General features: G+C 42.2%; 1 protein-coding gene across 1 annotated transcript in view; it reads left to right on the top strand.

Annotated features, from left to right (window-relative positions):
* DSCAM (DS cell adhesion molecule) overlaps positions 1 to 26221 on the top strand; it is a 321009-nt gene that overhangs the window by 178706 nt on the left and 116082 nt on the right. The window contains exons 4-11 of the mRNA XM_081004411.1: positions 752 to 898; positions 2809 to 3087; positions 4760 to 5035; positions 9046 to 9342; positions 10195 to 10470; positions 11268 to 11546; positions 13861 to 13980; positions 16278 to 16451. Coding sequence (XP_080860537.1) covers positions 752 to 898; positions 2809 to 3087; positions 4760 to 5035; positions 9046 to 9342; positions 10195 to 10470; positions 11268 to 11546; positions 13861 to 13980; positions 16278 to 16451 — 1848 coding nt within the window. The remainder of the gene's footprint in view (positions 1 to 751; positions 899 to 2808; positions 3088 to 4759; positions 5036 to 9045; positions 9343 to 10194; positions 10471 to 11267; positions 11547 to 13860; positions 13981 to 16277; positions 16452 to 26221) is intronic.

Genomic DNA, 26221 nt, shown 5'->3' with positions numbered 1-26221 from the left:
TGTGGGACTTGGATCTAGGAAAACCCAAGTTTAAACCTCCATTCAGTCACAAAACTCACTGGGTCACTTTGGGCCAGTCACTATATTTCCACAGTACTTAGGCTCATAGAGTGGTGGTTAGAATAATATTGGATAAATTCTATGTACGTTGCCCAAAGCACATTGGAGAAAAGGCAGGATACAAATGTTACATAAAAGTTTAGTATCATTGGCTTCCCCCCCTCCTCGCATTCTAATTCCAAACTTTCTTTCTTTTTTTCATATAATGAGTCTGATGTGGTCTGATACAGCTTTATTATTCATATCATCATATGTAATTATGTATATCAGCCCATTTAATTATGATATATCTCATACTCAGGTTTAGTGCTAACATAAAATAATATGCTTTTATATTTTTCACTGGCTGACTCACATCTAATAAGTAATTTCATTCCACTCTTCCATTTTATTTAAAATATCTTTATACTCTCTGCGCTGCAGCAGTGATGAATACTGAATTAATTATATCTTTCTCGAGCGATTCCACAATATACTGTGCGTGTTGTTGTTGTTTTAAAGTGATATTTCTTTAGGAAGTGCCATTGAGTTAAAGATAGGTAGTGACACACCGACTGATCATTTATGAGTCTAATCATTGACAACAATGTGCATTTTGGGCGTTTGACAGGAAAATTTGCAGTTCTTCAGGGTAGGAGAGTCACAAAGCTTTTCTGATTTGTAAAACTCCACATATTCTTATGTCTTTCAGGATCTAGATTTCTCATCACATCCACGGGAGCCTTGTATATTATAGATGTACAGAATGAAGATGGATTGTATAACTACCGATGTATCACACGGCACAGATACACTGGAGAAACACGACAGAGCAACAGTGCTAGACTTTTTGTATCAGGTACAACATGACACTTGCTGAATGGGAAGTACTTCATTGTTTTGTGTCTGCCCAGGATTTAGCCTTTTGGGGAAATTTTTGCTTTTGTCTTTTAGACTGAGAAGTTGCTTGTCTAGCAGCTTGAAGGTAGACATCCTTGGGGGATCCAGATCAGTTTAAGGTAGTGGTGGGAAACTACAGATCTCCCATCATCTCTAGCCATTGGCCAGGCAGGCTTAAGGGTTTGTGAGTCCATCAACATCTGAAAGGCCACAGGTTCTCCACCCCTCATTTAACATTTGCTGCTGTGCACTTCATTTGCCAAGGAACCCCCAAATGCCGGAGAAATGAAAGGGGTAGCAAAATGGTGGCAAAGGAGAGGTGGCAGCCTTGCTTAAAACAGGAAATGTGTGGCAAGTGGAGAGGCGAGTTTTGGAAAGAGTGATATACTGCATGGGTGGTCTCTACCATGCTGAGTTGAGTCCATTCTTAACAAACCAGAAAAGCTGTCAAAGTCAATGGAAGAGGGAAAAGTGCCTGTTTGTCTAAAAATAGCTATTTATGATGTTATACATACGAACAATCTTCTGAAAAAGGAAGATCACACTCCTGCAATGAGGAGTGCCTTAAAGAGCTTTTGCAGTCTACCATGCCCCAAAGCAAGGTTTATCTTTGGACCGCGTGTTTGACAGACTAGATCACAATCCCTTCCAATGAATTTGAGACTCTGGAATGAATTGGTCCATTGTGTTTCCAAGGATGAATAGATAAACATAAGCTTCATTCTTAAGCAGGCATAGGCAAATTTGGCCCTCCACATGTTTTGAGACTACAGTTCCAATCATCCCTGACCACTGGTCCTGTTAGCTAGGGATGATGGGAGTTGTAGTCCCAAAACATCTGGAGGTCTGGGTTTGCTTATGCCTGTTCTTAAGGCAAATGAAATTAACCCTAAGACAGAAATGTGACATTATTTGGATGGAGATCTATGGTCGGTGGATGAGGATTGTAACACTTTGTGCTAGTGGAAACCTTTTGCCAAACACTAATTTTGCTAACAACATTTCCTCCAGACTTTTGTTACCTAGTCTAGCGGGGGGGGGGAGAGACTGAACAATAAGATTTTATAGTTGTTTTATAGTTGTTCCCACCTCTACATCACTAGCTAGAAGGTCCACCATCCACAGTTAGTAGTCAGGTATCGTGGGCTCTCTCTGAACTCAGGTCAGGGGGTGGGCCAAAGGATGGGAAAATAAACCTGCTCCTTATTGTGAAGGCAGCCAGTTTCATGTGGCTCTACTGTGCTCCTAATCTCTCATGCAAATAACCCTTGTTATGCTGTTAAGCCAATGATTCCCAGCTTTTAATAGCACAGCAATGGGAGAGGAGACAAAGCAGGTGGCTGATTCCTCTAGAACAGAGGTCTTTAACCAGTCCAGTTCCAAGACCCATCTTTGAATCCAAAGGTGCAACATAGGCCCACTTTAACTTTTTCATTTTTGATTTGTACTTAACAGTGCTAGTATACATACTGCTCATCATTACTTCTAAATGAAAAGTAGGTTGGCAGTGTGGCAGGAGAAAGGCATGAGCATGTGGTTGGCCAGAAATGTGCACCTTGGGGGGGAAATAGCTTGTGCCTTTCTCCTGTGACATTGCAGCACTCATGGAAACTGATAAAATGAGCATCTCATCAGCAGAATGTGTCCTAGTTGGGAGATCCATGGCTGGTCAGCCTAAGCTGGAATCCAACATGGTGGCATCAACTTTGCTGTGACCCACCTGGTGCAGCCTTGCGACCCACCTGTGGGTCTCTACTCATTGGTAGTAAACCTATGCTCTAGTAGAAGAGGAATTTAGATGGTTCCTCATCTAAATTATTGTGGCCCTAAGAAACCACTTTATTTCTTTCTTTCTTTTCTGTTTTTTAGACCCAGCAAACTCGGCTCCATCTATTTTGGATGGGTTTGACCACCGTAAAGCCATGGCGGGACAGCGAGTGGAGCTGCCTTGCAAAGCATCTGGGCACCCAGCACCAAAGTACCGCTGGCTGAAGGACAATGTCCCCTGGGAGCCTGACAGCCGGTTCCGGCCAACGGTGACAGGCCTACTGATAGAAAACACGCGCTCCTCGGACTCAGGCAACTATGTGTGCGAGGTGTGGAACAATTACGGCACAGCCGAGGTGATAGGTCGCTTGCACGTAAAACGTAAGTGCACCGTAGAGTGCTGGAGTTTATCACCTGGGAGTGCAGGAAGGGTGCTGTCATGGCAAACACATCTGGCATGTTAGTTTTTGCTTAATAGGGAAAAAATAAAATATTAGGTAGTGGAGGCTTCTAACAGCACAATCCTATGATGAGTTAGTCAAGTGTACCACCCACTAAGTTCAACAGAACTTAGTTCCAGATAAGTGTGTATTGGAATGCAACCTTAATTCATAATTTACAAATGCAATCCATGTGGTTCTCTTTATAGTGAGGTCAGTGGGGAATTGCTATTTTATCTTCGGGCTATTTTGCTGGTCCACGGCAGCCATTATACCAGAAATGATAGTGGGAGGGGGCGAAGAATGGGGAGAGAGAAGACAAATAAGAGAGCACTTGACCCTTCCTTGTTTGCCTTTTGCAAACTAGGTTATCCTGGTTTTTTTCATCATTTTGTGGTCAAAATTTCATGGTTAAGAATGCATTAGAAATCTCCCCATAGGAATCAATGGAAATCGCTCATTGTGTTAAGCGCTCACCTAACAAATGAATTCCTGAGAACACATTGTGTTCAGATAGTGGGACCTGCTATCCAAGCCTCTTTGGTGTCCATGCATAGACACAAGAATTGGGAGTGGAAGAACTCCTTGGCCCTAATGTTACCCCCTGCAATCCCCGGGACATCTGTCTATTGAGTGTGATGAGTGTAAAAGGGAAGCTTAGCTGAGAACATATGCAGGATTTCACACAATTGGGAACCCTGCATGCAAGTAGGCTCCCCCTTTGCACAAGTTATGCTTGTGTGCAGGTGCCTATGGGGTGTGAGCAAGGAGTGCAATGTCAGAATTTGAAGCAGAAGACACAGTCTTGCTTTCTCCACATATTTAGCACTCTTTGCTAATGGCAACGTTGAAAGAGGAGTTACACTGTAATGGACTATGCATGCTTTCCATTGCTTGTTGCTAGGGGTAGTATACTGATAACAGCCGAGAGTGAGAATTGCTTCATGCTTTACAAGGTAATCCTGTTTGTGGCAACTACTCAAATGTTATACCCCGGCTTGTGCATTAAAGACCCAAACAGCAAAAATATTTAATTAACAGCTTGGAGATATGCACCAGGAGACTGTAGTGTGGAAGAAACACATTTTGTTTAACACTGCGCAACTCCTACAACCAAACTTAAAATGGCTGCCACCATAGTGTCTCTCCTGGTATCCCCCAGAACTGCTCTGCTCAATGCACCTATTCACAGGATCCTTTAATTCCTGCTGTCATTAGGATTTCTCCTCAACAAAATTATCGGGGATTTCGGGTGCTGTCTCAGGTGCTTCCTCAAACTAATATCCTTTGTCCTTCGAGTATCTTCTTCTAATAGATGCTTTGAAGTTAAGGTTCTGGGGTGGTAAAGGAAAGCATTCTGTACATTTATGGAGGCATTCTTTACTACCCAATACCAAGGATGAGCCAAATAGGAAGGGATCCCATTTCAAAAGGCTTTTTTTTTTTTTTTTTTGAACCCATGGGGCTCACAAAACCCTAAAGCCAGCTTCACAGAATACACCATTGGCTACAGCTCACTGGATCACCTACCAATCTGTTTCCCACGCCATCTTTCTAATATGAAATCGCCTGTTTTTCCTAATTGCCTCTTTCCTTTCCTCTTGAATCTGTAGAGCCTCTAAAAGCCACTATCAGTCCGCGGAAAGTGAAGAGCAGTGTTGGTAGCCAAGTGTCCTTGTCCTGCAGCGTGTCTGGAACAGAGGACCACGAACTCTTCTGGTACCGAAATGGTGAAATCATCAACACTGGGAATAACGTCAGGATCATTGGAATCAATCATGAAACGCTTATTATGGATGGCATGGCCAAAAGTGATGGTGGGGCATACCAGTGCTTTGTACGCAAGGACAAGATGTCTGCACAAGACTACGTTCAGGTGGTGCTAGAAGGTCAGTTGTCTTCTGTTTTAGGGTGCCCTGTGTATTTTCAAAAACTCTATATAAAAATGTGCATTGTAGTGACAACCCAACTGATCACGTCTTGGAAGTAAATAGTTGCAGAAGTAGGTGGGGCTGATAGGTGCATCTGCTGCGAGCAAAACCTGGACAAATTGGTGTCCAGAATTCAAGTGGTTTAAGGTGCATTCAAAAGTGGGGAAGAGTGTGTTATTTTTCCTAATTGTAATTCTAGAGTTTCTGTTGTGTTTTTAATATTCCTTTCACACTGCAGTACCCATTGTGTTATGGAACGGTGGCTTTTTGACCAATGTACCAGCATGTTGTGCTCGATATCATTTATACCACTGGGCTTGGCATGAGACAGCAACAAACATGATTGAGCAACGTTGCTACTCCCCTACCCTTTCTGTGCATGCATACTTCTATTCCTCCATGAAAACAGCAGGGGGGAAACTATGCTGGTATGCCACCCCAGATTCTGTCACTTTACTCCCACAATTTTCCAGGTTAAGGGTCTGCAGATGGATTTTTTTCTGGAATCCAATAACAGAAATGAATGCTAAACATGCACCATATTTCATTAGTTTTCTGAAAGTGGCTTTTATGTCATGTGAAAGCTCGGATATAATGCAGAATTTAACAAAGAAATGGCAGGGAAATGGAATGAACTGCCAAGTGAATGCAGCCATAGTAACCATTGTTACAATAATTCTTAAACTGTGCCATGCTTTCTGTCTAATTTTGAATACTTAGGCTTGCTTTCAAGGCTGTAGATGAAAAGCCGGAATAGTTTTCTGGGCAGAGATGCAGAATGAGCATGTTTACATATTTATTTCTTGCATCTCAGTTTTGCATTTAAGTGGCTTATAGGGCAGCAGGGTAGGCAGAGAAGCACCTTCCTCACTGACTCGGTGCTTGTAACCAAATGGAAAGTCACATTCAGCAAATGAGTGTCGTTGAGAATGGAAGGGGGAGGATGAGAACTGAGAACTGTGACACTGGATGGCTACTACAGTGTGTGGGAGTGTGTGGGAGCCAGCAGGTGTGGGATTGTGTGTGTGTCTATTGCATCACAGCTGGGCTAACAGCCAAATCCTATGTAAATACTCAGAAGCAAGTCTCATTGTGTTCGAAAAGACTTACTCCCAGGTAAGTGTGCATAGGACTGTTAGCTATATAGGGCAATGTGAAACCTGGGATTTCAGGAGCATTGTGCTTTAAGGTGCAGATGCATTATTGACTTGCACCAATCAATCCCCTTGGGGGTGAGTCCAACCGCACTTCTTATTTTACATTTTTAACTTCCCCAATTATTTATGGGAAATATGTGATACCAGGGCCTGGCAGCGAGAGAATGAATAATATCCAGATGGCATAGATGAACTGTGATAGAAGCACATTCTGCTGTTTACATCATCTAGCCTGTACATTTGGTTCTGATGGGTACCAAAATAACAATATAGTGCCAATAGGATAGGCCAATAATGACTTCAGTGCCTACCATATCTCTATCCAAATGTCGTGGTTGCCTTTGTCTTTTCCCTACTAAGTCCAGTACTGAGAAGGGAAGAGTCTCTCTGATCACACCCCTTTTCAAAAGCACTGTTGCCTTAAAGTCCAAGTTGCCTTAAAGTCCAAGTAGGTTGCTTAGTAGTAAGAGCAACCCTGATAACAGTGATATTATGTGTTTATCATGTGGGCTTTGCCTACAAAGGTGGCAAATAAATAAAGTTTCTTTTATTTTTATTTTTAAAAAGATACATATTTTTAAATGCATATGAAACACTAGAACAGGACAATGGATGTAAGAATAAAATGTGAGAATTAGCTAATATCTGTCTTAGAAAATAAAGCCTTCAGTAGTGTTAAACAGAAGCACCAACAAAACCACAATATTCTTGTGGTTACAAACAAACCTTATGAGTGCTAGAAATTCCCATGTTTTGTTATTTACATTTCACCCCCAACTTTTTTTTTTTTTTTGGTAGAACAAATGTCTATTGAAACAGTGGCAATCATAATATGTAACTGACACCTTGCTCCACATAATAATCAAGTGAAGAAAGTAATCAATTTGTCTAGAAAGTACGAAGCTACAGTGCAGCCCATGGCATGCCCACTATTTTTAGAGTAGTCAGAGAAAAAGAAAGGAAGAGATTACCTGCCTAGGCCTAGTTACCTCAGCAACCATCTCCTGTGACTAGGAGAGCCTAAGGAGCATATTGATCATCTATAATGATGTCGAGAGAGTGCTGGTTATCAGAGAACAACAGCAGGAATGATTTCAAAGACACTTAGGTCTCACTGGAAAAATAATGTCTACTTTCATCTGAAAAAAGCCTGTCACTGTTGTTTTTTTTAACCTTGCACTGGGGAGGGGTGCAGAGGTGCAGACTGAGCATGTTCCCTGATTTATTTGTCGTGTGTCAGTTCCCATTCAGTATAAAGAGCCTGTTGGGGTTTTTTTTGTCTTCTGAGAGATGATGGCGCTAATGCACAGAGAGAGGGTGGGAGGTGGTGGGTCTGTGTGTGTGCGCGCACGCATGTGTGTGTGTTTGTGTGTGCGCACCCACACACCAAGGAGTCGGGCATAAACACTTTTTGCTCTACTGCCTCACTTCTTCAAATAGGATTAGAATCAAGCAAGAGAGGGAAAGAAAGCAGGTGAATGGCTCAGCATCTGACCCTGTTGGAATATTTTCCTGTTTTAGTCTGTGGAAAATATCCAAGTGCTGAAGTCACTTGTGGCTCATGGTGCAGAGCAGATGAAGATGATGACGATTTTCATTTCCATACTGCTTTATATCTTTAAGAAAAAAAATCTCAAAGCAATTTACAACACAATAAAACATCACATGAAACAATCGAGAATAAAATATTACTGAAGAAAATACAATCAAAGCAACATAGTTAACAGAAAGCTAAAATATTATCTTAAATATTTCAAGATAAAACATTACGATAAAGGTCAACTGCAGAATGCACATTTAATGCAATAGAGTTAACGAAAAAGAAAGCCAAATATAAAATGCACATTTAAAATAGCATAATTAACAAGAGAATAAAATATTACCATAAGCATAGAACATATCTGCTGCTGTTGCTGCCAGTCCTGCCCATAGTAGTTCATGGTGGGGGGTGGTGGCTGTGGAAGCTCAGGCTCAATGACCTAGCTCTGCACTAAGAGGCAGCACTGCTACTCTACTCCACCCACCATTGTCCTGCTGTTGATATGTGACGCTTGCAGCTCACATGCTCCTTTTTACCTGGCAGGAGCTGTGGGTTTCTGCTCTTCAGCTTAGACAAAACAAAACAAGGGCTCAGAGCAATTAAAGCAGTCCATCAGTTAGCTGTAGGCCTGTGCATTCACAGAATGAGCAGAGAGTGCTTCTGTATTCAAAGAGCACCTTGTGCTTGTCATGTTCCATGAAGGCTATGAGGATTATTGATTAAGATTGACAACTTGTCTGGTTGTGTCAGTATGGAACATTCTGGCAGTTTGACCTCCCTAGCACTTTTGGTACCTTTGACCATGGTCATATCCACACATATATTTAAAGAACTATGATACCACTTTAAACAATCATGGCTTTCCCCTAAAGAATCCCGGAAACTGTAGTTTGTTGAGAGTGCTATTTAAGAACCACATTCTCCTCACAGAGCTATAATTCTGGAGTTCCTCGGGAAGAAGGATTGATTGCTAAACTATCTAGGAATAGCACTCCGCCATTTTGCTCCTGTTGCTATGCTGCAGTAAACTTTGGTTTGGTATTATGTGTCATCTGAACTTGAGCTTGATTGGTAGCATTGTCAGGTAACTGGAATGTGTGAAAGTGTGAAATTGTGGTGTTAGGGGAAATGTGGAGAGGCTTGGGAGAGAGAAGAAGGAGCAGAGCTATGCCTCTTTTTAGTAGTGATTAAAAAACCTCCGAAATGCTTGGCACATGCATTTCCTTTATAGGCATCCCAGTTGACTTAGATTCTTTTTTTCCACCCTGTAGATGGAACTCCCAAAATAATTTCTGCCTTCAGTGAGAAGGTGGTAAGTCCAGGAGAGGGTGTTTCCTTAATGTGCAATGTGAAGGGAACACCTCTTCCTACAATCACATGGACATTAGATGAAGATCCCATAATTAAAGATGGCAACCACCGGATCAGCCAGATCATCACCTCTGAGGGAAATGTGGTCAGCTACCTGAATATCTCCAGCACTCAGGTCCGAGATGGCGGGGTCTATCGTTGTACTGCCAACAACTCTGCTGGAGTCGTCCTGTACCAGGCTCGAATAAACGTAAGAGGTGCTTGTCAAATCAGCTCCTCCAAAAACAACAAACAAATTCAACTCATTGTAGTAAAGAAGAAGATGACTGCATGCTATGAGCTTTGCCATGGAATGCTTAAAAATGACTTCTTTAATGCTGTTTCCATTTTTCTCTGCAATCTCATGTAGAAACTAATATATTACTAATATATCACTCTGACTGTAATCCTAAGCACTCTCCTTCCTCAGAATAAGTACCACAGAGGAGGCTTATTTCTGAATACAAATGCGTAGGATTGCACTATCAATATAATATAAAACTGTCTCCCTGTACTAATCAATTCAGCTAATATTTTTCAATGTGTTTTCAATTTTTTGTTTGTTTTTGTTTTGCTTGCATGTCTCTCTCTTCCTTTGGAGATCCCACATTTGCTGTCGCTATCTATGTATATAAGACATTTTGGTTTATTTCTATGTGGCATAATGCCAATTACTCTGCATAAATCAAAATGAGCATTAAGTTGTTTGATGATCTCAAAAATACTAGACTACTGGTTCAGCTTTGTTTTTTCTTCCCCTCCTATATCTGACATTAATTAAATCTTCACCAGCCTTTAATTTGTAATTGAGCTCAGATTTTTATCATGTGTGTATTCCAGGGATGCAGGCACGTAGCAGAAGAGTTAATTAGTGTGCCTGCTGTAGGGCTAGAAAAACTAAAAAGCACCAAACGATTAGGAAGACCCCTTAAGTGGCTCTTTGAAGTAAAAACTGTCACAGGCTGTGATTTCCAGTATCTAAAAGAATTGTATATTTAGAAGAAATTAATATTTCCTCTGCCTAAATACAGCCTTAAATTATTTTCAAGAGTTTCCTTTTACCTTTACAGGGCCAGCAAGCATCCGACCAATGAAAAACATTACAGCAATAGCCGGGCGGGATACCTTCATTCACTGCCGTGTCATTGGTTATCCATACTACTCAATCAAATGGTATAAGAATTCTAACCTGCTCCCTTTTAACCATCGCCAAGTAGCATTTGAAAACAACGGAACGTTGAAGCTCTCCGATGTGCAGAAGGAAGTGGATGAGGGCGAATACACATGCAATGTTCTCGTTCAGCCCCAGCTGTCCACCAGCCAGAGTGTGCATGTGACTGTAAAAGGTAAAGGAAAGTCATACTTGCAGAATTGGGAGCCAAGAATTGCGTTTGGTCAGGCTTAACACATTTCAGTGAGTGTGAAGCACCCCACTCTTGTCGACAAAAACACCAATGCATAAGAGCTCATATTGGTTGGTGTCTCCTCAGATATTATTCTAGTTTCCCACCAACAATTTCCATTCCTTTAAAAGCACCAGCTGCAGAAGCTTTGCTCAAATGCTGCTGTGTCTGGGAACCCGTTGTGTTACATATCACATCGTGGAAGTAGATGACTGAGGATAAGCCAAGCCATGTTGCATGTAGGTTCCTCAGTCGTTGTTAGCTAGCCCTTAAGATTCTGAGCTCAGTCATGACTGCGAAAGCTTCACATTCCAATACAGAAGCAGTGAAGTTTGAAGAGTCATTCCTTGCATTCCTATGCATGTCTAATTGAGTTCAATAGGACTTGCTCACAGATGGGTGTGTATAGGGTTGCAGTTGTTTTAACAATTCCACCATTGCCTTAAACCCAAATCTATTTAAAACTGAGCGTTTTCTGGAGAACTTTAGGGAGAAACAAAAGGTATGAAATCACTGATTTGGAAAACATCAGCATTTTATGGCTAATCACCTTAATATTAGGCATTTGGGAATTAATTATTTTATTTAAAAAATGGTATACTAAAACCTTCTTACTGTTATGTATTACATTACATGCCAGCTGTCTAGTTTATGATCACTTTACTTCACAACATTTTCAAAAATGTCAACACACTCGCAGTTCTTTAATGAATAGCATTTTCTTCTTCTTTTTGTTTCAGTACCACCTTTCATCCAGCCCTTTGAGTTCCCAAGGTTCTCCATTGGACAGCGAGTCTTCATTCCATGTGTTGTGGTCTCAGGGGATTTGCCAATCACAATCACCTGGCAGAAGGATGGCAGACCAATCCCAGCCAGTCTTGGGGTGACCATTGACAACATTGACTTCACCAGCTCCTTAAGGATTTCTAATCTCTCCCTCATGCACAATGGGAATTATACCTGTATAGCTCGAAATGATGCAGCAGCTGTGGAGCACCAAAGCCAATTAATTGTGAGAGGTAAGGTGATGTAATTAATCTGAGTGGTGACAATTAGATAGAAGTCAACAGTATTTTCCAATAACAGTTGTCTGATGGGACATACAAGCTTAAAAAGATATGAGGAGGCCTGCTGGGTCAGCTCAAAGGCCCATTTAGTTCAGCATCCTGCTTTCACAGTGGCCAACCAGATGCCAATGGGAAGCCTGCAAGCAGGAACTTAGTGCAATAGTACTCATCCTGCTTGTGGCTCCCAGAAACTTTGAATATATTAGAATCTCTCCTCACTTGTTAGAGAACAAACACCACAATAAGGTGGGTTTTTTGGGGTTTTTAAAAAGAAACCTCAGAAGGCTTTTTATTCTGTGTGAAAATGTTGCATGGGAACATAACCAACAATCTAGAAATGTTTTCAGGTACAACTGGAAACCAAATAATTTAATATAAGGAGTTTTTTGAAGTGCTGTTTTTTGGGTTCAATACATTATTGTGGTTAGATCATTTCCCACTGTGCCAATTATTCACTTTTAATTTGGAAGATGATCTGAATTATGTTCTGCTATTGGGGGAATATTTTCATTTTGCTTGGTGTTTTAAGAATACCATTACAATTGTTCAAATACTGAGCTTGTGTCTGCATGATTATGGTTTGATGTGTTAGTTTTTTGGTGTTCATCAACTGGCAGTCTATGAGCCAAAACTAGTTCACTAACCAAGACCATTGGTTCCTGAGTAGAGCTATTTAATTGGGGGGGGGGGGTATTGCTTTGCTTTTGTTCTTGTTTTTATTATGTATTTTGTGTTTCTCTTTTGTACTTTTATGTTGTGAACTTCCCTGAGATTTTTGGGTGAAGAGCAGTATGCAAGTTTAATATAAATAAATAAAAAGAAACAGTTTTTTAAAAATCCCCTTAGGTCTCAGGTTAATTTTCTTTAAAACACAGTGCAAAGTGCCAGCTGTCTTAAATGAGAGACTCTAGCACCACACCCGGTCAACTTCCTCTCTGCGCCATTGGGGCATTTTGCCTGATGAAGTTGTGGTTGGCTTTTTCTCTGTGGCACTTAGGTGACACCCGTCCAGCTGGTCACAGATCAGCACTGCCTCTGGTAGTCTCATAGCCCAGGATCTTGATCCCTCTCAGTCAAAGGAGAGCGCCAAAGACTACAAGGACAGAGAAAGCAACTCCCTAGAAAACAGTTTTCATAGTGGTGACCCCACTTAGAAGCTTCCATGGTGAAAGAACCCCAGCAGATAGCGATACCTTAATTCTAGCTCTGGAGGAGATAGCTTTGCTCTCCTCCTTGGACACAAACGACTCCTTCCCTGAACTACCTCCAGCCCCAGATAGCTCTTCCACCATGCCCAGGGACTGCAAGTAACATTTCAACCCTGGTGGGGTTAACACCTGTGTACTAGAATGCAGAGTGTTCTAGTTTTAATATTGCAGCAAGTACACATTGAACTGCAGATTTAAGGCTAGGCCAAATAGGCAAGGAGAGGGTTGAATCAACCCTTTATGCTGCTCGCTACAGAGTTAAGCAGTCATGTGGTCACTCCATTGCTTGCTCAGCTCACCTGTCAGCACATAATGAAGTGCATTTAATTTGCAAAACTGTTAGTATGCTGACAATCGAGCTGAGCTGGTGATGGAGTAATCAAACAACTGGTTTGCCATGCAGTCAGCTTGGCTCGACCCACAGATTGCTGGACATGGACATTTATATGAATCATCCTGCACTTTAGCCCCTAGCAGACATTATGAGGAAGGGTGCGGGGAGAGGCAAAAATGAATAAATTTCAGAATGATCAAATTGCATAATCTAGGGTATGCTGAAGGAAACCATTCTGTAAATCTATATGAATTCATCAACAGAGACAGGGTAAAATCCTTCTCTGGCTGCTTTCACTATTGTTGACCACAGTAGTCTATTGGAGTGATTCTGTGGTTTGTGGGTGGGCAATCAGGGGCATTATCAGGAAATAGCTTTGAAAGCTTCTCTTTCAGTCCCATGTTAATAGCGCTATGGGGTCCCACAGGGTTTTGTCTTGGCTTCCTTGTTGTATAATATGTATACGAAACTGCTGGGGAAGTGGAATGTGGTGTCACTGATATGCAGGTGCTACCCAGCTCCATTCCATCTGAATTAGGATGGGTAGCCTACGTAAGCTGTAACAAGTACCCATTTTGCCTTTCCCAAAAGTTACTCAGCGAGCTTTAAAGTCATCTGCATCTCTTGCATGCACCTTAAGTTCTTGAAAAAGACTTTATCATTAGTAGAACATTCTTTCTGGCTTTGCAAATCACTTCTTTCTTTTCTTTTTGTTCCCCTCCAGTTCCTCCCAGATTTGTGGTTCAGCCAAGTGATCAAGATGGGATTTATGGAAAAGCTGTGATCCTCAACTGCTCTGCAGAAGGCTACCCTGTCCCCACAATTGTCTGGAAGTACTCCAAAGGTATTTCCCCACACTGATAATATACCATTTTTCCCCGTGTATAACACGCCCCTTTGTATAAGACGACCCCTATTTTGGGGGGAATCCAAATTAAGGAAATGGGGGGGTTGCTCCAATCACTTCTGAAAGTCTCCTACTTGTGGCTGCCACCAATCGCCTGTCCCCCTCACTGATACCCATGTATAAGACAACCCTCAATTTTTAACATTGTGTTATACTAAAAAAAACAACCCGATTTTATACACAGAAAATTACGGTACAATAATTGAAAAATCTGAAGTGCTTTATTTCAGTTGACATGTATAGTTTACAGAAGGGATTAATACCTCTGTGTGCCCGGTATAATTATCACATTTAAACGAATATATCTCTTCAGAAAGACGTTGGTGATGCTGGTGGCCAAAAGTCAGCAATTTCCTTGCTTGCATACAGTCTGAAAGGGAACAGCCAGTCCTCATTACTGTATCACAAACAGCTTTTGAAACTACCCTCCATTTCAGAATTTGTCATGTAATGGGCAGGTATGGTTGCTGTTTGAAGGAGGGGACATTGCAAGTCCAAACACCTCTTGGCCTTATTATACTTTTTAATAGTTCTTTGCATGCTGATTATTAGCCCTTACTAATTTTTTAATAGGGCACCACTTTGGAGTTCACCTTGATAAATATTTTAGCCATACTTGGTAGTCCCCAGTAATGCATATATTATGTTATCTGTTTCTGATTTCCCTCTCTCCATTTCCCATTATTGGTTGACCAGATACAGTGTTCTTAGATCCTTGATGTGAAGACTAAACAAAAGTCCAGTATTGTTGTTCTGATTTCCAGTATCCATCCTTGGTAACAACTGATTATTATTTTTTAATGGAAGAAATCCATGGGTAGTACAGCCAATCATATCCTTTCAGCCCTTTGAAAGGTCAGGCAGCATTAGCATACCTAGTAATTTAGTTCATGAGTTACCTAATGCATTAATGTTTTCTGTTCATATAACAAGAGTATTATTTCTGGCCCCACTTGACTCTAGCCAAATACATGCAATTGGCAGATTGTATTTATTTTTTAACTTAAAAGGCATTACATGGTGGATGGTGTCCTACCTAATTTTCTTTATGACATATTTTGGTATCAAAGCTGATTTTAAAACAAAAACACCAGCTCCAACCTTTCAGAACCTACGGGTTCTTTTGAACTACTAAAGTTAAGACCTCAGTGCCTTTTAGCCTTTGATTTCTTTTTTTAAAAGGCACTCAGAAATCTTATGGTTTTGGAAACTGTTCATGAGAAGAATGAGAACTATGAAGTAGGTTAAATGATCTTTCTCAATGGGTCAGCTAGCTTGTTAGCCTTTTAAAGCTTACTGTTCAATATCATTGGTGTTGTAACCATATTTGACTGTCACTTGGATATCACTGTTCTAATACAATCAGGTAGCCAATACTTGCCTTTGTTGTTCCAAGTGCTATGTGCTGCAGGCGCCCTGAAAATGATGTGGCCAATGCAGTTGCAGTGGGCCCTACCCCATCGTCTTCCATCATCTCAAGGAAGATTTACATGGGGACTTTGCAAGACATTCCCAAGGAGTTGTGCCCAGGTCCTACATTGTTACAGTTCTGAAACCATCTGCAGGCTATGAATAGCCTGCAGATTAGTCCTGAAGAACATCTGTCTGCTGGCATGTACTGGTACACGAGGGCAGGGGAACTGCTTTCAATGGTTTCTTCCACACCACTTTGGAAATAGCAAGATGGAAGGAACCACATGGGCAGCATAAATATTCTAGTTTCCTTCCACAGAGGCATTCTACTGCTTCGTTTCTTGTTTGCTCTGTGCTCTATTCCCAATGTTAATTCTTTTTTGTGTGTGTGTGTCATGAGGATTGCATACATTTCTGGATATTCAAGCATAAATTGAGCATAATTTAGCTATCAGGGAACTAAATAATCATAATAAAAATAAGTTTTATTATTTATACCCCGCCCATCTGGCTGGGTTTCCCCAGCCACTCTGGGCAGCTCACTGCAATAAACCACAATAAATATGGTTGTCAACCTAAGTGCTTTATTTTCATTCTGGCTCACAGTGATTATTACAAGCATCATATGAACGCCTTTTTCTATGTGATTTGATTTATAACATTTTGGCAAAAAGCAGTCTCTCCTTCCTCCCCCGCCCTTGATTTAGTGGTGGGTTCTGAAAATCCTAGGTCACTTGAGTTTGGTTCTGTCCACAGTAACACTCTTCTACCCTCTTGTGTCTCATTTCCACCTTCCGATTCACCTTTTATTCTTGCAATAGGTGCTGGAGTCCCCCAGTTCCAGCCAATTGCATTGAATGGGCGCATCCAGCTTCTCACAAATGGCTCCCTGTTGATCAAGCATGTGCTGGAAGAAGATAGTGGATACTACCTCTGCAAGGTCAGCAATGATGTGGGGGCTGACGTCAGCAAGTCCATGTACCTCACTGTTAAAAGTAAGAATTTATTCCTGATCCAAGTAATAACTATTAAGTTGCAAAGGCATATCTGTAATCTCCTGTATTTAAATATATAGACAGAAAATGCTGGGTACAACTAGAGGAGGACTAAGTGTAGAAGGGAGGGGAAGAGTTGACACTGCATATCAAACATTTCAGTCAACTTCTGGGACCATATTTGGAGCCCCTTGGAGTGGTCTTACCTGGGGCTCCTACCTGGTGCTTCCCATATGTTTTATTGTAATGTATTTGTTGCATTTATATCCCACCTTTTCCTCCAAGGAGTTTGAGGTGGTATACAAGGTTCTCCCCTTCCTCCTTTGCTCCCCACAAAAACCCTGTGAGGTGGGTTAGACTGAGAGGCAGTGAAGGGACCCAAGGCCACCCTGGAAACTTCATGGCTGGGTGGGGGATTTGAACCCTGGCAACCCAGGTCCTACTCTGACACTCTAACCACCACACTGACTTGGGGGGGGGGGGGAGATATAACTCCCATCAGCTCCAACCAGCAGAGCTGCGGCTGATGGGAGTTATAGACAAAAAATATCTGGAGGGCACCTGGTTGGGAAACGTCTTAGGGTATGGGACACCTTTTGTATTACATTGATATATTAAACCAAGACAAAGTTGAATCAAATCACTGCATAGTGCTTGAGAATGCTTTCACCAGGGGATGCTTATTCATTATTTTTAGTTTTCATAATGACAGCATCTCAGCTCAAGGTCGCCTGTTTCAGTCACTATGAGAACTGATGACTTCTCAACAATAGCATACATCCTTTGTTCTGTAATCACTGGGCCAGATGTTCCCAAACTTTACCCCCCTGTGGACCACTTGAAAATTTCTGATGCTCTTGGTGGACCACTTAATGATTTTTCTGTTGTAGCAATTGTAGTGTGCTGTGCTAGATGCTGTTTGATTCCTAATTTTATTCTTAATTGCTTCTTTTATTTCTAATATTGAACTCAACAGGACTTACTTCTGAGTAGCATGGTTAGGAATGTGCAGTTAGTTATGTTCCATTAATTTCAATGGGTCTGCTCTGAGTCAGACTAGCTTTGAATACCACCTAATGTTAGAAACATCTAATAGCAATGCAATTAAGATTCGTATTCATATTTAGAAGAGTTTGGATTTGATATACTGCTTTATCACTACCCTAAGGAGTCTCAAAGCGGCTAACAATCTCCATTCCCTTCCTCCCCCACAACAAACATTCTGTGAGGTGAGTGAGACTGAGAGACTTCAAGAAGTGTGACTAGCCCAAGGTCACCTGGCAGCTGCATGTGGAGGAGCGGGGACACAAACCCGGTTCACCAGATTATGAGACTACTGCTCTTAACCACTACACCACACTGGCTGACTTGCCATGGAGCGCCTGAATGAAGCTCATGGACCACTGGTAGTCTGTCCATGGACCACCATTTGGGGACTCCTGCACTAGGCCATTCATAGTAAATAGCCACATTTCTCAAAAAAGAGGTGGCGGTATGGCTGGCTCCCACATTATGAGCCATTTTGACAAGATCAACAAATATGTGTGCCTAGAGGTTTCCCTTATATATGGGGAAGAGCTTTGTGTCTTCATGTACACTGTTGTCTTGCAGAATCTAGGACTGGACCATGCCATAATGCAGTGGGCTTTTTTCTACCCTAGTGAAATGGTGGAGAATCATGCTCATGCCTTTAGGCTACATTCTACTTCCTTACAGTGGTGCCCCGCAAGACGAAAAACTCGCTAGACGAAAGGGGTTTGCGTTTTTTGAGTCGTTCCGCAAGACGAATTTCCCTATGGGCTTGCTTCGCAAGACGAAACGTCTTGCGAGTTCTTGCGAGTTTGTTTCCTTTTTCTTAAAGCCGCTAAGCCGTTAATAGCTGCTAAGCCGCTAATAGCCGCTAAGCCGCTAATAGCCGTGCTTCGCAAGACGAAAAAACCGCAAGACGAAGAGACTCGTGGAACGGATTAATTTCGTCTTGCGAGGCACCACTGTATTTCTATCTCTGTTTTAGATAATAATTTGAACTCTGGCCTTTTGGATTAACACTGAGTTTCTGGAATACAAGGACAGTTAGGAATATTCTTTGTTTTGTCCTTCAAATTTGTCATCAGTTGGTCGCAGAAGCTGTTATATAAACAACGGGTCTCCTTTCTTGAGAGAGGGAATAAAATAGTGTGAATATGCCTGATTGACTCTTGGAGGTCTCAAACCAGGCACTCTACTCTTTTATTGGACGGGTCAATAGTGGGTTCTTGTGTGTTACCTTGTGGAAGTGCTGCGTAAGGAATATTTCCATGGACTCCTAGTGTCATGAGAGCTGGGCCTAGCATCAGTAACACAGCACTTCAGTCTGTCAGTCAGGTGATGACCTACCACTGTGTTACTGAAGTCTTTTGAAACACATTACCACAAGTAAGGAGAGTTTTATGGCCCACTAGACTAGAGAATAGAGGGATATAGGCTATGGAAGATTTTGCTGAGGGTGGCATTTTTATCTGATTCACTGAGCACATGAAGGTTATGAACCATTCCTATGATGGCGCTTTTGCTTTGCTTAATAGGATTGTGTTCACTAAATAAATAGCTGTGCTAGGATTGTGATTTCAAGGCCTGTGATGCAGCAACCTCACAGAATCGTATATAATTTCATTTACCCAGAATGCAATGTCCTGGCCCATAGATCTAGGAAACCTGTGGGCCAGCACTTTACACTGGGGACAAATTTAAGTGGCAGGTGGCCACAGTGGATGGAAACCAAAACATTGCCTGGGGGCCAGGTGAGGAGGATGGTGGCAAGTTTTTTTTTTTTAAAAAAGGCATGTCTGTATGGGGGTTGTGTTTTGGAGTGAGGTGGAGGTCAATTGACAGCACTACGCTGAGGGTCCCCTGAAGTTCGATGAAAGATTCTGAATACTAAGTTCTGTGGAACATTGAATGTTTTGGAAAGATTTAGCACAGGTCTTTTCAGGGCATACTAGTGGCATCAATCCCAGGTTGAAAATGTGTGTTTCTTCTCTACCTTAGTTGGTTAGAGCGTGGTGCTGATAATGCCAAGGTCACAGGTTCGATACGTGTATGGAACAGCTGCATGTTCCTGCATTGCAGGGGGTTGGTCTAAATGATCCTCAGGGTCCCTTCCAACTTTACAATTCTATGATTTCTTGATATACTGTCTCAGTGATGAGAGGACTTTTTGTCCTAATTAATCTGGAATTGTCCAGTATAACACACGAGACAAGATATGAGGAATTGCTCACATTTTGCAGTGTTGGGCTTTGTTTATTTTTAAGAAATCAGGCAGAACAGCAGTTTTCCAAGGCAACTGTTAACAGGCCAGTTGTAGATTAGTAGTAACGCAGTGCCTTTTAGTAATCAGGTACAAAAAACCCCACCCTGGCTTCTCCTTGCTTGACAGCTATACACAGTCTTTGTCTGATCATGCCATGCAGTTTCATGTGTGATAAAAGAGCATCCCTTATCAAATAAGAGCAGGGACCTCTCTGGAGAGTCAGTTACTGTTTGAATCTAATGAAAGCTCCTCTGGCTCTAAGATAACAAACATAGACATGCAATGCCATGCACTCCCCCCTCCCTCTCCCCCTTCCCTCCTCTCTCTGCACACTCACACATTCAGTCTTGCATTTGAAAAGCAGTTACCACATGCACTGTTTGTTAGGCGAGACTGCCTTGAGCCAAGCATACATTAAAGGCAGTTGGGAGATCAATAGGCAGAATTATATGATTGGTGTTTCATAGGCAATAGCAATAAGAACCTCTGTGGTGTTCTGCAGATCTTTTATTCGCGTTCATGCTTTCATTCGTTGCTTTATTGTTCCTTTGTTGTATTTTCCTCCACCATTTTCCTTGCTTCTTACACACACACACACACACACACACACACACACACACGCACCCCTCCCTGCTGCCTTCAATATTGGCTTTTCTGCTCCAGTCCTGAGGGATATCTGTACTACTGCAAGCCTCAAGCTCCCTTGCAGTGTGACTCACTGCTAGCCATTAATTGATCCCACATAATGTGTTTGCCCAGCTCTGCAAGGTCACACTCTAACTGCCTCTCCTTGTACTCAGAATGAGAGGAGGGAGGGAAAAGTGCTACAGGCAGCGTTTTCTGGGTGACAAGGTTAGAAAGAAATGTAGTTCTCAAAAATGCAAAAATGACTGACAGATCTTTTCCAGCTAACCCTCCTCGCCCACCCTCTCCCAGTGCATTCCTTAGTAATTAGAGGCTTTTTGGGCAAACTTTACTATGATAGAGCTACTGAGAAACTAATGCCGATTAAGAAGCATCATTTAGGTCACGAGAGTCCAGGAAGTAATTTGCTGCTCTGAGAAAGATGTATGTAAAGATCAACACCTCTCATCTCACAAACCACCAGTAATACGTGTTCACAACTTGCTAGCAGTTGAAGAACTCCAATATTTTAAAATGAGATAATTATACACAAATGACATATGTTTCAGTATTTGATTGAAGGGCTCATCTGGGGTGGGGGAGGGGGCCCTCACCCACTTTATAAATAGGATTTCCACACACACACACACACACACCATGACCCCAGTGAATCTCAATCATAAAAATCTAGCCTTTGCAACTTTCCAATATGTTTTTCTTGGTTTTTCTACTTGGGCAAATGGAAATGTTGAGATGCCTGCTCGTTATTTTTTGGGAAAACTTAAATCTTTCCCTTCCTCTCATACTGTGAAAAGGGGCAGTAAAACCGTTCCTTATTTCCGTACTGAGACTTCATGATGGTAAAAATTACCTTTTTATATAAAAATGATCTAGTCTGCCTACTTGAGTCTGTGTTGCAACAACTGCTGTAGCAAGCCAAGCAATACAACAAAGCACCTGCTGTTCTTCTCAACAACAGATGCATTATTGACTCAATCAACTTTCCAGAGGTGCCATTGGTTTCCGGAGACTTAGGGATCTCCAGATGACTTGATTATTGATTATTCTTCTCAATTTGCTTGCACAAAGCTTATGTCTTGGTCAGACTCTGTCCAGTCTTTATCAAGCATTCATTCCAGTTTCTTTACAGGCTGATTTCAGGACAATGCACATTCATCTTGATTTGCTTGCAAGGTGCTAAAAACCTTCCCATTAATCATCCACCCGTCCGTCCCACACTTTTCTGTGCTCCCCCCCCCCATCACTTTCCTAACTACAAATAGTCTGTTGTTGTTTTTAAACAGTGGATTTGTTGTGCTAGGGTGGCAGGATGCGTTTCAATCATTTTAGCCCACTTTAATTGTGCAAATCTAAATTTCTGGTATGTGCTTTCTTCCCACAAAATAATGAGAGCTTGGAGGCACCCTAGCCATATGCAGAATTAATATCTGATGTTTCTCAGCTATTTGTGATGCCAGATATGGACAAGTGGAACATTTATGTGGAACGATATTTTAAAATATATATGAATGGGATTATGGCCCATTTGTGATTCCAGGCTTTGTGTGTATGTATATGTCTCATTTGCCTTGCAAAATGACACAGAAGTGCCTAAGTAAATAAGTGAAGCACCTAAAGGCATAAACACCACAATCTACTGCTTCCCAATGAGCATGTGCCCTTACGTCTGTGTAAAGGCAGGGTGCACCTGCCTGATTTTTTATTTTAAAAAATACTATCTGTGGTTTGTGATGAAGAAATATGGCCAGGAATTACCAAATGTAAAAGTGATTGTGAGTGGAAGAGGAAGATTAAAACAAAACAAGAAAACAAAGTAGTATTTTTTTTATTTGTGGCACCCAGATAATAGAATAGCCTCCTGGGGATATAGTAAAATCAGGGATCCTAAGTGATTTTGGTTTTTCACAACTCATTGTAAATTACACTCCAAGGAGGTGATCCTTTTGTTTTCACTTCTCTGCCTTGTGAGTAACTGAATGCAGAATTATAGCCTTCACCCCTTCCCTGCCTCCCTTCCCCTTAAGCTTTCTCATATAAGTCTCCCGACACTTTATTTATTGCCACTATACCATTCTGACAAAATACCTAACTGTTCATTGCATTATACGTTTTATATGTAATTGTCATTTAAGAATATCAAATGGAACAGCTGAGTTTCTGCCCGATGGAAGCCAAAAGCTGTGGAATGTATAAAAATAAATGGAAGCACTAGAATCACCTGAATTTACAGTTGTTATCCTCAAACGCATGCTGGCGCATGATAACAAATCAGTATTTTTTATATTACTATGTTTGATCGCACAGCCAGACTCAGAGAGGAGCTGCAGGAAAATTTATGCTAAACCTTGAAAACATGAAAAAAGTTTCCCTAGACACAAGAATTTGCTCTTGTTAGTATAACAGGCTTTTTTTTTTTTTTACTTTGGTCCTAATGAGGTCCTCCCACCATGCGAGATGAACAAGCTCCAAGTGCTGTTTGCTGCCTCTTCAGACCATCAGCACAGCTTTGATTTAAGGACTTGCACTTTAATCACCCATCATGTGTCATTACCCCGACAGGCGGCAGCAGCCGCAAGATACAAGCTCCAATAAATTGCATCGAAAGTCACTGAAGCGATCCTTTGTTGATTTTCTTTTACAGCTATTCAATGGCAGATCAGCTGTCATAACAACACAGTGCCCGTGGCAATAGGGTGAAATTAAACGTGAAGTATGTTCAAGGTAGCGGGTAGAAAAACTGGAATATCCTTTTTCCCCCTGTTGATTCTAATGCTTTTTTACTCCTCTCAGTAATGCCGAGCCCGTGGCAATTGCCTGAAATGAACACTGTATCTTTGTAGGATAATTGCCACATATGCCCTCATACAAATAGGAAAAAGTGCTTTTGTATACAAATGAGTACCTTACTATCAGATCCCCCCCCCCCGCCGCTGCCCCCCCAAATGAGGATACAGGCTTTACAAGAAACACACACACACACACACAAAGAACATCTTATAACGAGACTTTTTAACAAAGAGTGACAGCATGCCCCCGATCTTTCCTTCTTCCTTTTACTCTTATATTAGAGACTAGAGTAGAAATGTTTGTGGCAGGGATATAACTCACTTCAGATTATTGAAAATGTATGCATGGATAAAAACACAATATGCTACAATATTTTTTTCATTGCTGTGTGTGGATAATGTCATTATTTAGTTTAGTCACTAGGTGGCACTGGACTTGCTTGTAAGTCCAATGCCACCTAGTGACTAAACTAAATGGTGAAGTCAGGAGATTCCTGCATCTGTACTGTTCTCTGCTGGATCTAGACACATCAAAGAAACAATTCAGTTAAATGTGTTGTAAACTTCATTTACGGAAGTTCCATTGGCGAAAAACGGGACTCCACACTATGGTGTCATAGTGTTGTGGCGCATATAAAGCGCTTTATCTTTACAAATGTAGCTGAGGCCCTTAGGAGAGACGCTAATGTTCTCGTTTAACTTCCTGACAGGTATATCTGCTAATCCTTCCATTACACTATGAATTATCGCCATAGTGTTTGTCCTTGAAATAAGTCACTTCTCTAATACCTGTACTGTCTGATGATTGTATTTTTAAAACACCTTCACAGGAAATACTTAGTTGAGAAAGCAACTTTATGTATAGGAGATCTCCTATACAAATATAGTGAAATAAAGGTAAAGGTACCCCTGGCCATTAGCCATTAGGTCCAGTCACGGACGACTCTGGGGTTGCGTGCTCATCTCGCTCTATAGGCTGGGGGAGCCGGCATTTGTCTGCAGATGGTTTTTCCGGGTCATGTGGCCAGCATGACTAAGCCGCTTCTGGCGAACCAGAGCAGCGCACAGAAACGCTGTTTACCTTCCCGCTGGAGCGGTACCTATTTATCTACTTGCACTTTGATGTACTTTCGAATTGCTAGATGGGCAGGAGCTGGGACTGAACAACGGGAGCTCACCCCATTGTGGGGATTCAAACCACCGACCTTCTGATCGGCAAGCCCTAGGCTCTGTGGTTTAGACCACAGCGCCACCCGCGTCCTGTTTAACATGGATAGCAATAACTGCTTCTGTGTTCCACCAGTGCATTAATTATCAGAAGAATGTGCTGGGGTTTGTCTTGGAGCAAGATTCAGCGTCACCAGTATTTATGTTGGTGCAATATCCTTAAAATTTGCCAGATGGGGTCTGTCAAGGCCCATCACTAAAGGCCTTTAGAAGAGCCTGAAACACTTTTTTTGTTGTTGGTTATGTTTGCTTAAATAAGTTTTCATGGGCTGAAGTGGTTTTATCCATAATTATTTATCAGAGGTTACTGGTTTGGAATGGTTATTTAATATTGTGGTGGCTTTTTTGGTGGTTACTTTAGTGTTACGTTTCATGGTTTTGGAGTTAATTGATGTTACTTATACATTCTACAGGAAGTTGAATTGAGAGCATTCCAGTCCTTAAAGGCAGCCTACAAATATTTTAAATACAATGAATGAAATGGAACATGTCCTACAAAACAAGCAACATCAATATCCCAGATTTCATTCTGACTTTGCTTATGCCTCTGGGACTCAGCTTCCTCTGCATGGGCAGCACTCTTCCTATATCTGTGGCCTCCTGATGTCGTTGGACTCCAACTCGCATCAGCTCCAATCAGCCAATGATCAATAATAATAATAATTTATTATTTGTACCCCGCCCATCTGGCTGGGTTTCCCCAGCCACTCTGGGCGGCTTCCAACAAGGATTAAAAATACATCAAAATGGCCTTGGGGATCAAGGGTTTGGGGAGCCTGCAGACTGACAGCATCTGGACACTGGCGGAGGAAGAGGCATGCGGGGGGCACACCGCCCCCGGCAGCATGATCACGGTGGAGTGCCATTGCAGCTGGGCGCCACACCCCTATGGGCGGAAATCAGGTGGGGTCGTGCACCAGCCCCACCCCCACCTGCTCTCCGCTCCCCGGTGCCGGAGCATGTAGCTCTGCCACTGCATCTGGGGGGCTGCTTCCTGGGGAGGGGAGAGGAAAGGTGCCATATCAAGTGGCAGGAAGCTGGCAGAGAAAGAGATCACCCACTGGAAATCCTCTCCCCTCCCCAGGAAGCAGCCCCCCAGATGCAGTGGCAGAGCTACATGTCTAATGCCCTCCAGACAGTAGTGCTCTGAGGAGTGTCCCAGGTGGAGTGGCGTTACTCAGCTGTCTTCCAAACATTAAGCTTGCTGCCAGTTCCTCAGAGGGAGAGGGGTGGGGGTCGGAAGCAAGGCAGGTGCAACACAAGGCAGCAGTAGCATAGGATAGACTCCACCGCCACCCCACACCTCACTCCTTCTTGCCCCTCTCCCTCTCAGAAACAGCACTGATGCTGGGCATTCAGAAGGCAGCCCTATTGCCTGCTACTTCCTCCAGATGTCTTGCACTACAAACCCCATCAGCTCTAGCCAGCGCGGGTGATGCTCAGGGATGAAGGGCGCTGTCATCCAACAACATCTAGAGGGCCACAGACTCCCCACTCCTCTTGTAGATGTCCTGCTGAAATTTATCAGCATATTTAGCCTTCCCCCCCCCCCCCAGCATTGCAGGACTTCTGCTTCACCCTATCACCCCATCGGCTGGTGGATGCTCAGTATAGGATTGGGCCTCACTGAAATCTCTAGGACTTACTCTGAAACAACCATTGTACTGAGGGGCTTGTGGATTTGATGTCTCAGGTTTTTAACTTTCTAAGCTGCATTTTGAAGAGCGATATTGATTCTCTGACACTTTTGGACTATTTCCCCCTATATCTTAGCTCATGCACTTCATGAGGCAAATAAGCCTCTTGCAACAATGTGAGCA

The sequence above is a fragment of the Podarcis pityusensis genome, assembly GCF_964106645.2.
Source record: "Podarcis pityusensis genome assembly, chromosome: 4".
NCBI lineage: Eukaryota > Metazoa > Chordata > Lepidosauria > Squamata > Lacertidae > Podarcis > Podarcis pityusensis.
The sequence above is the reverse complement of the archived record's forward strand: the minus strand, read 5'-3'. Positions and strand labels throughout refer to the sequence as shown.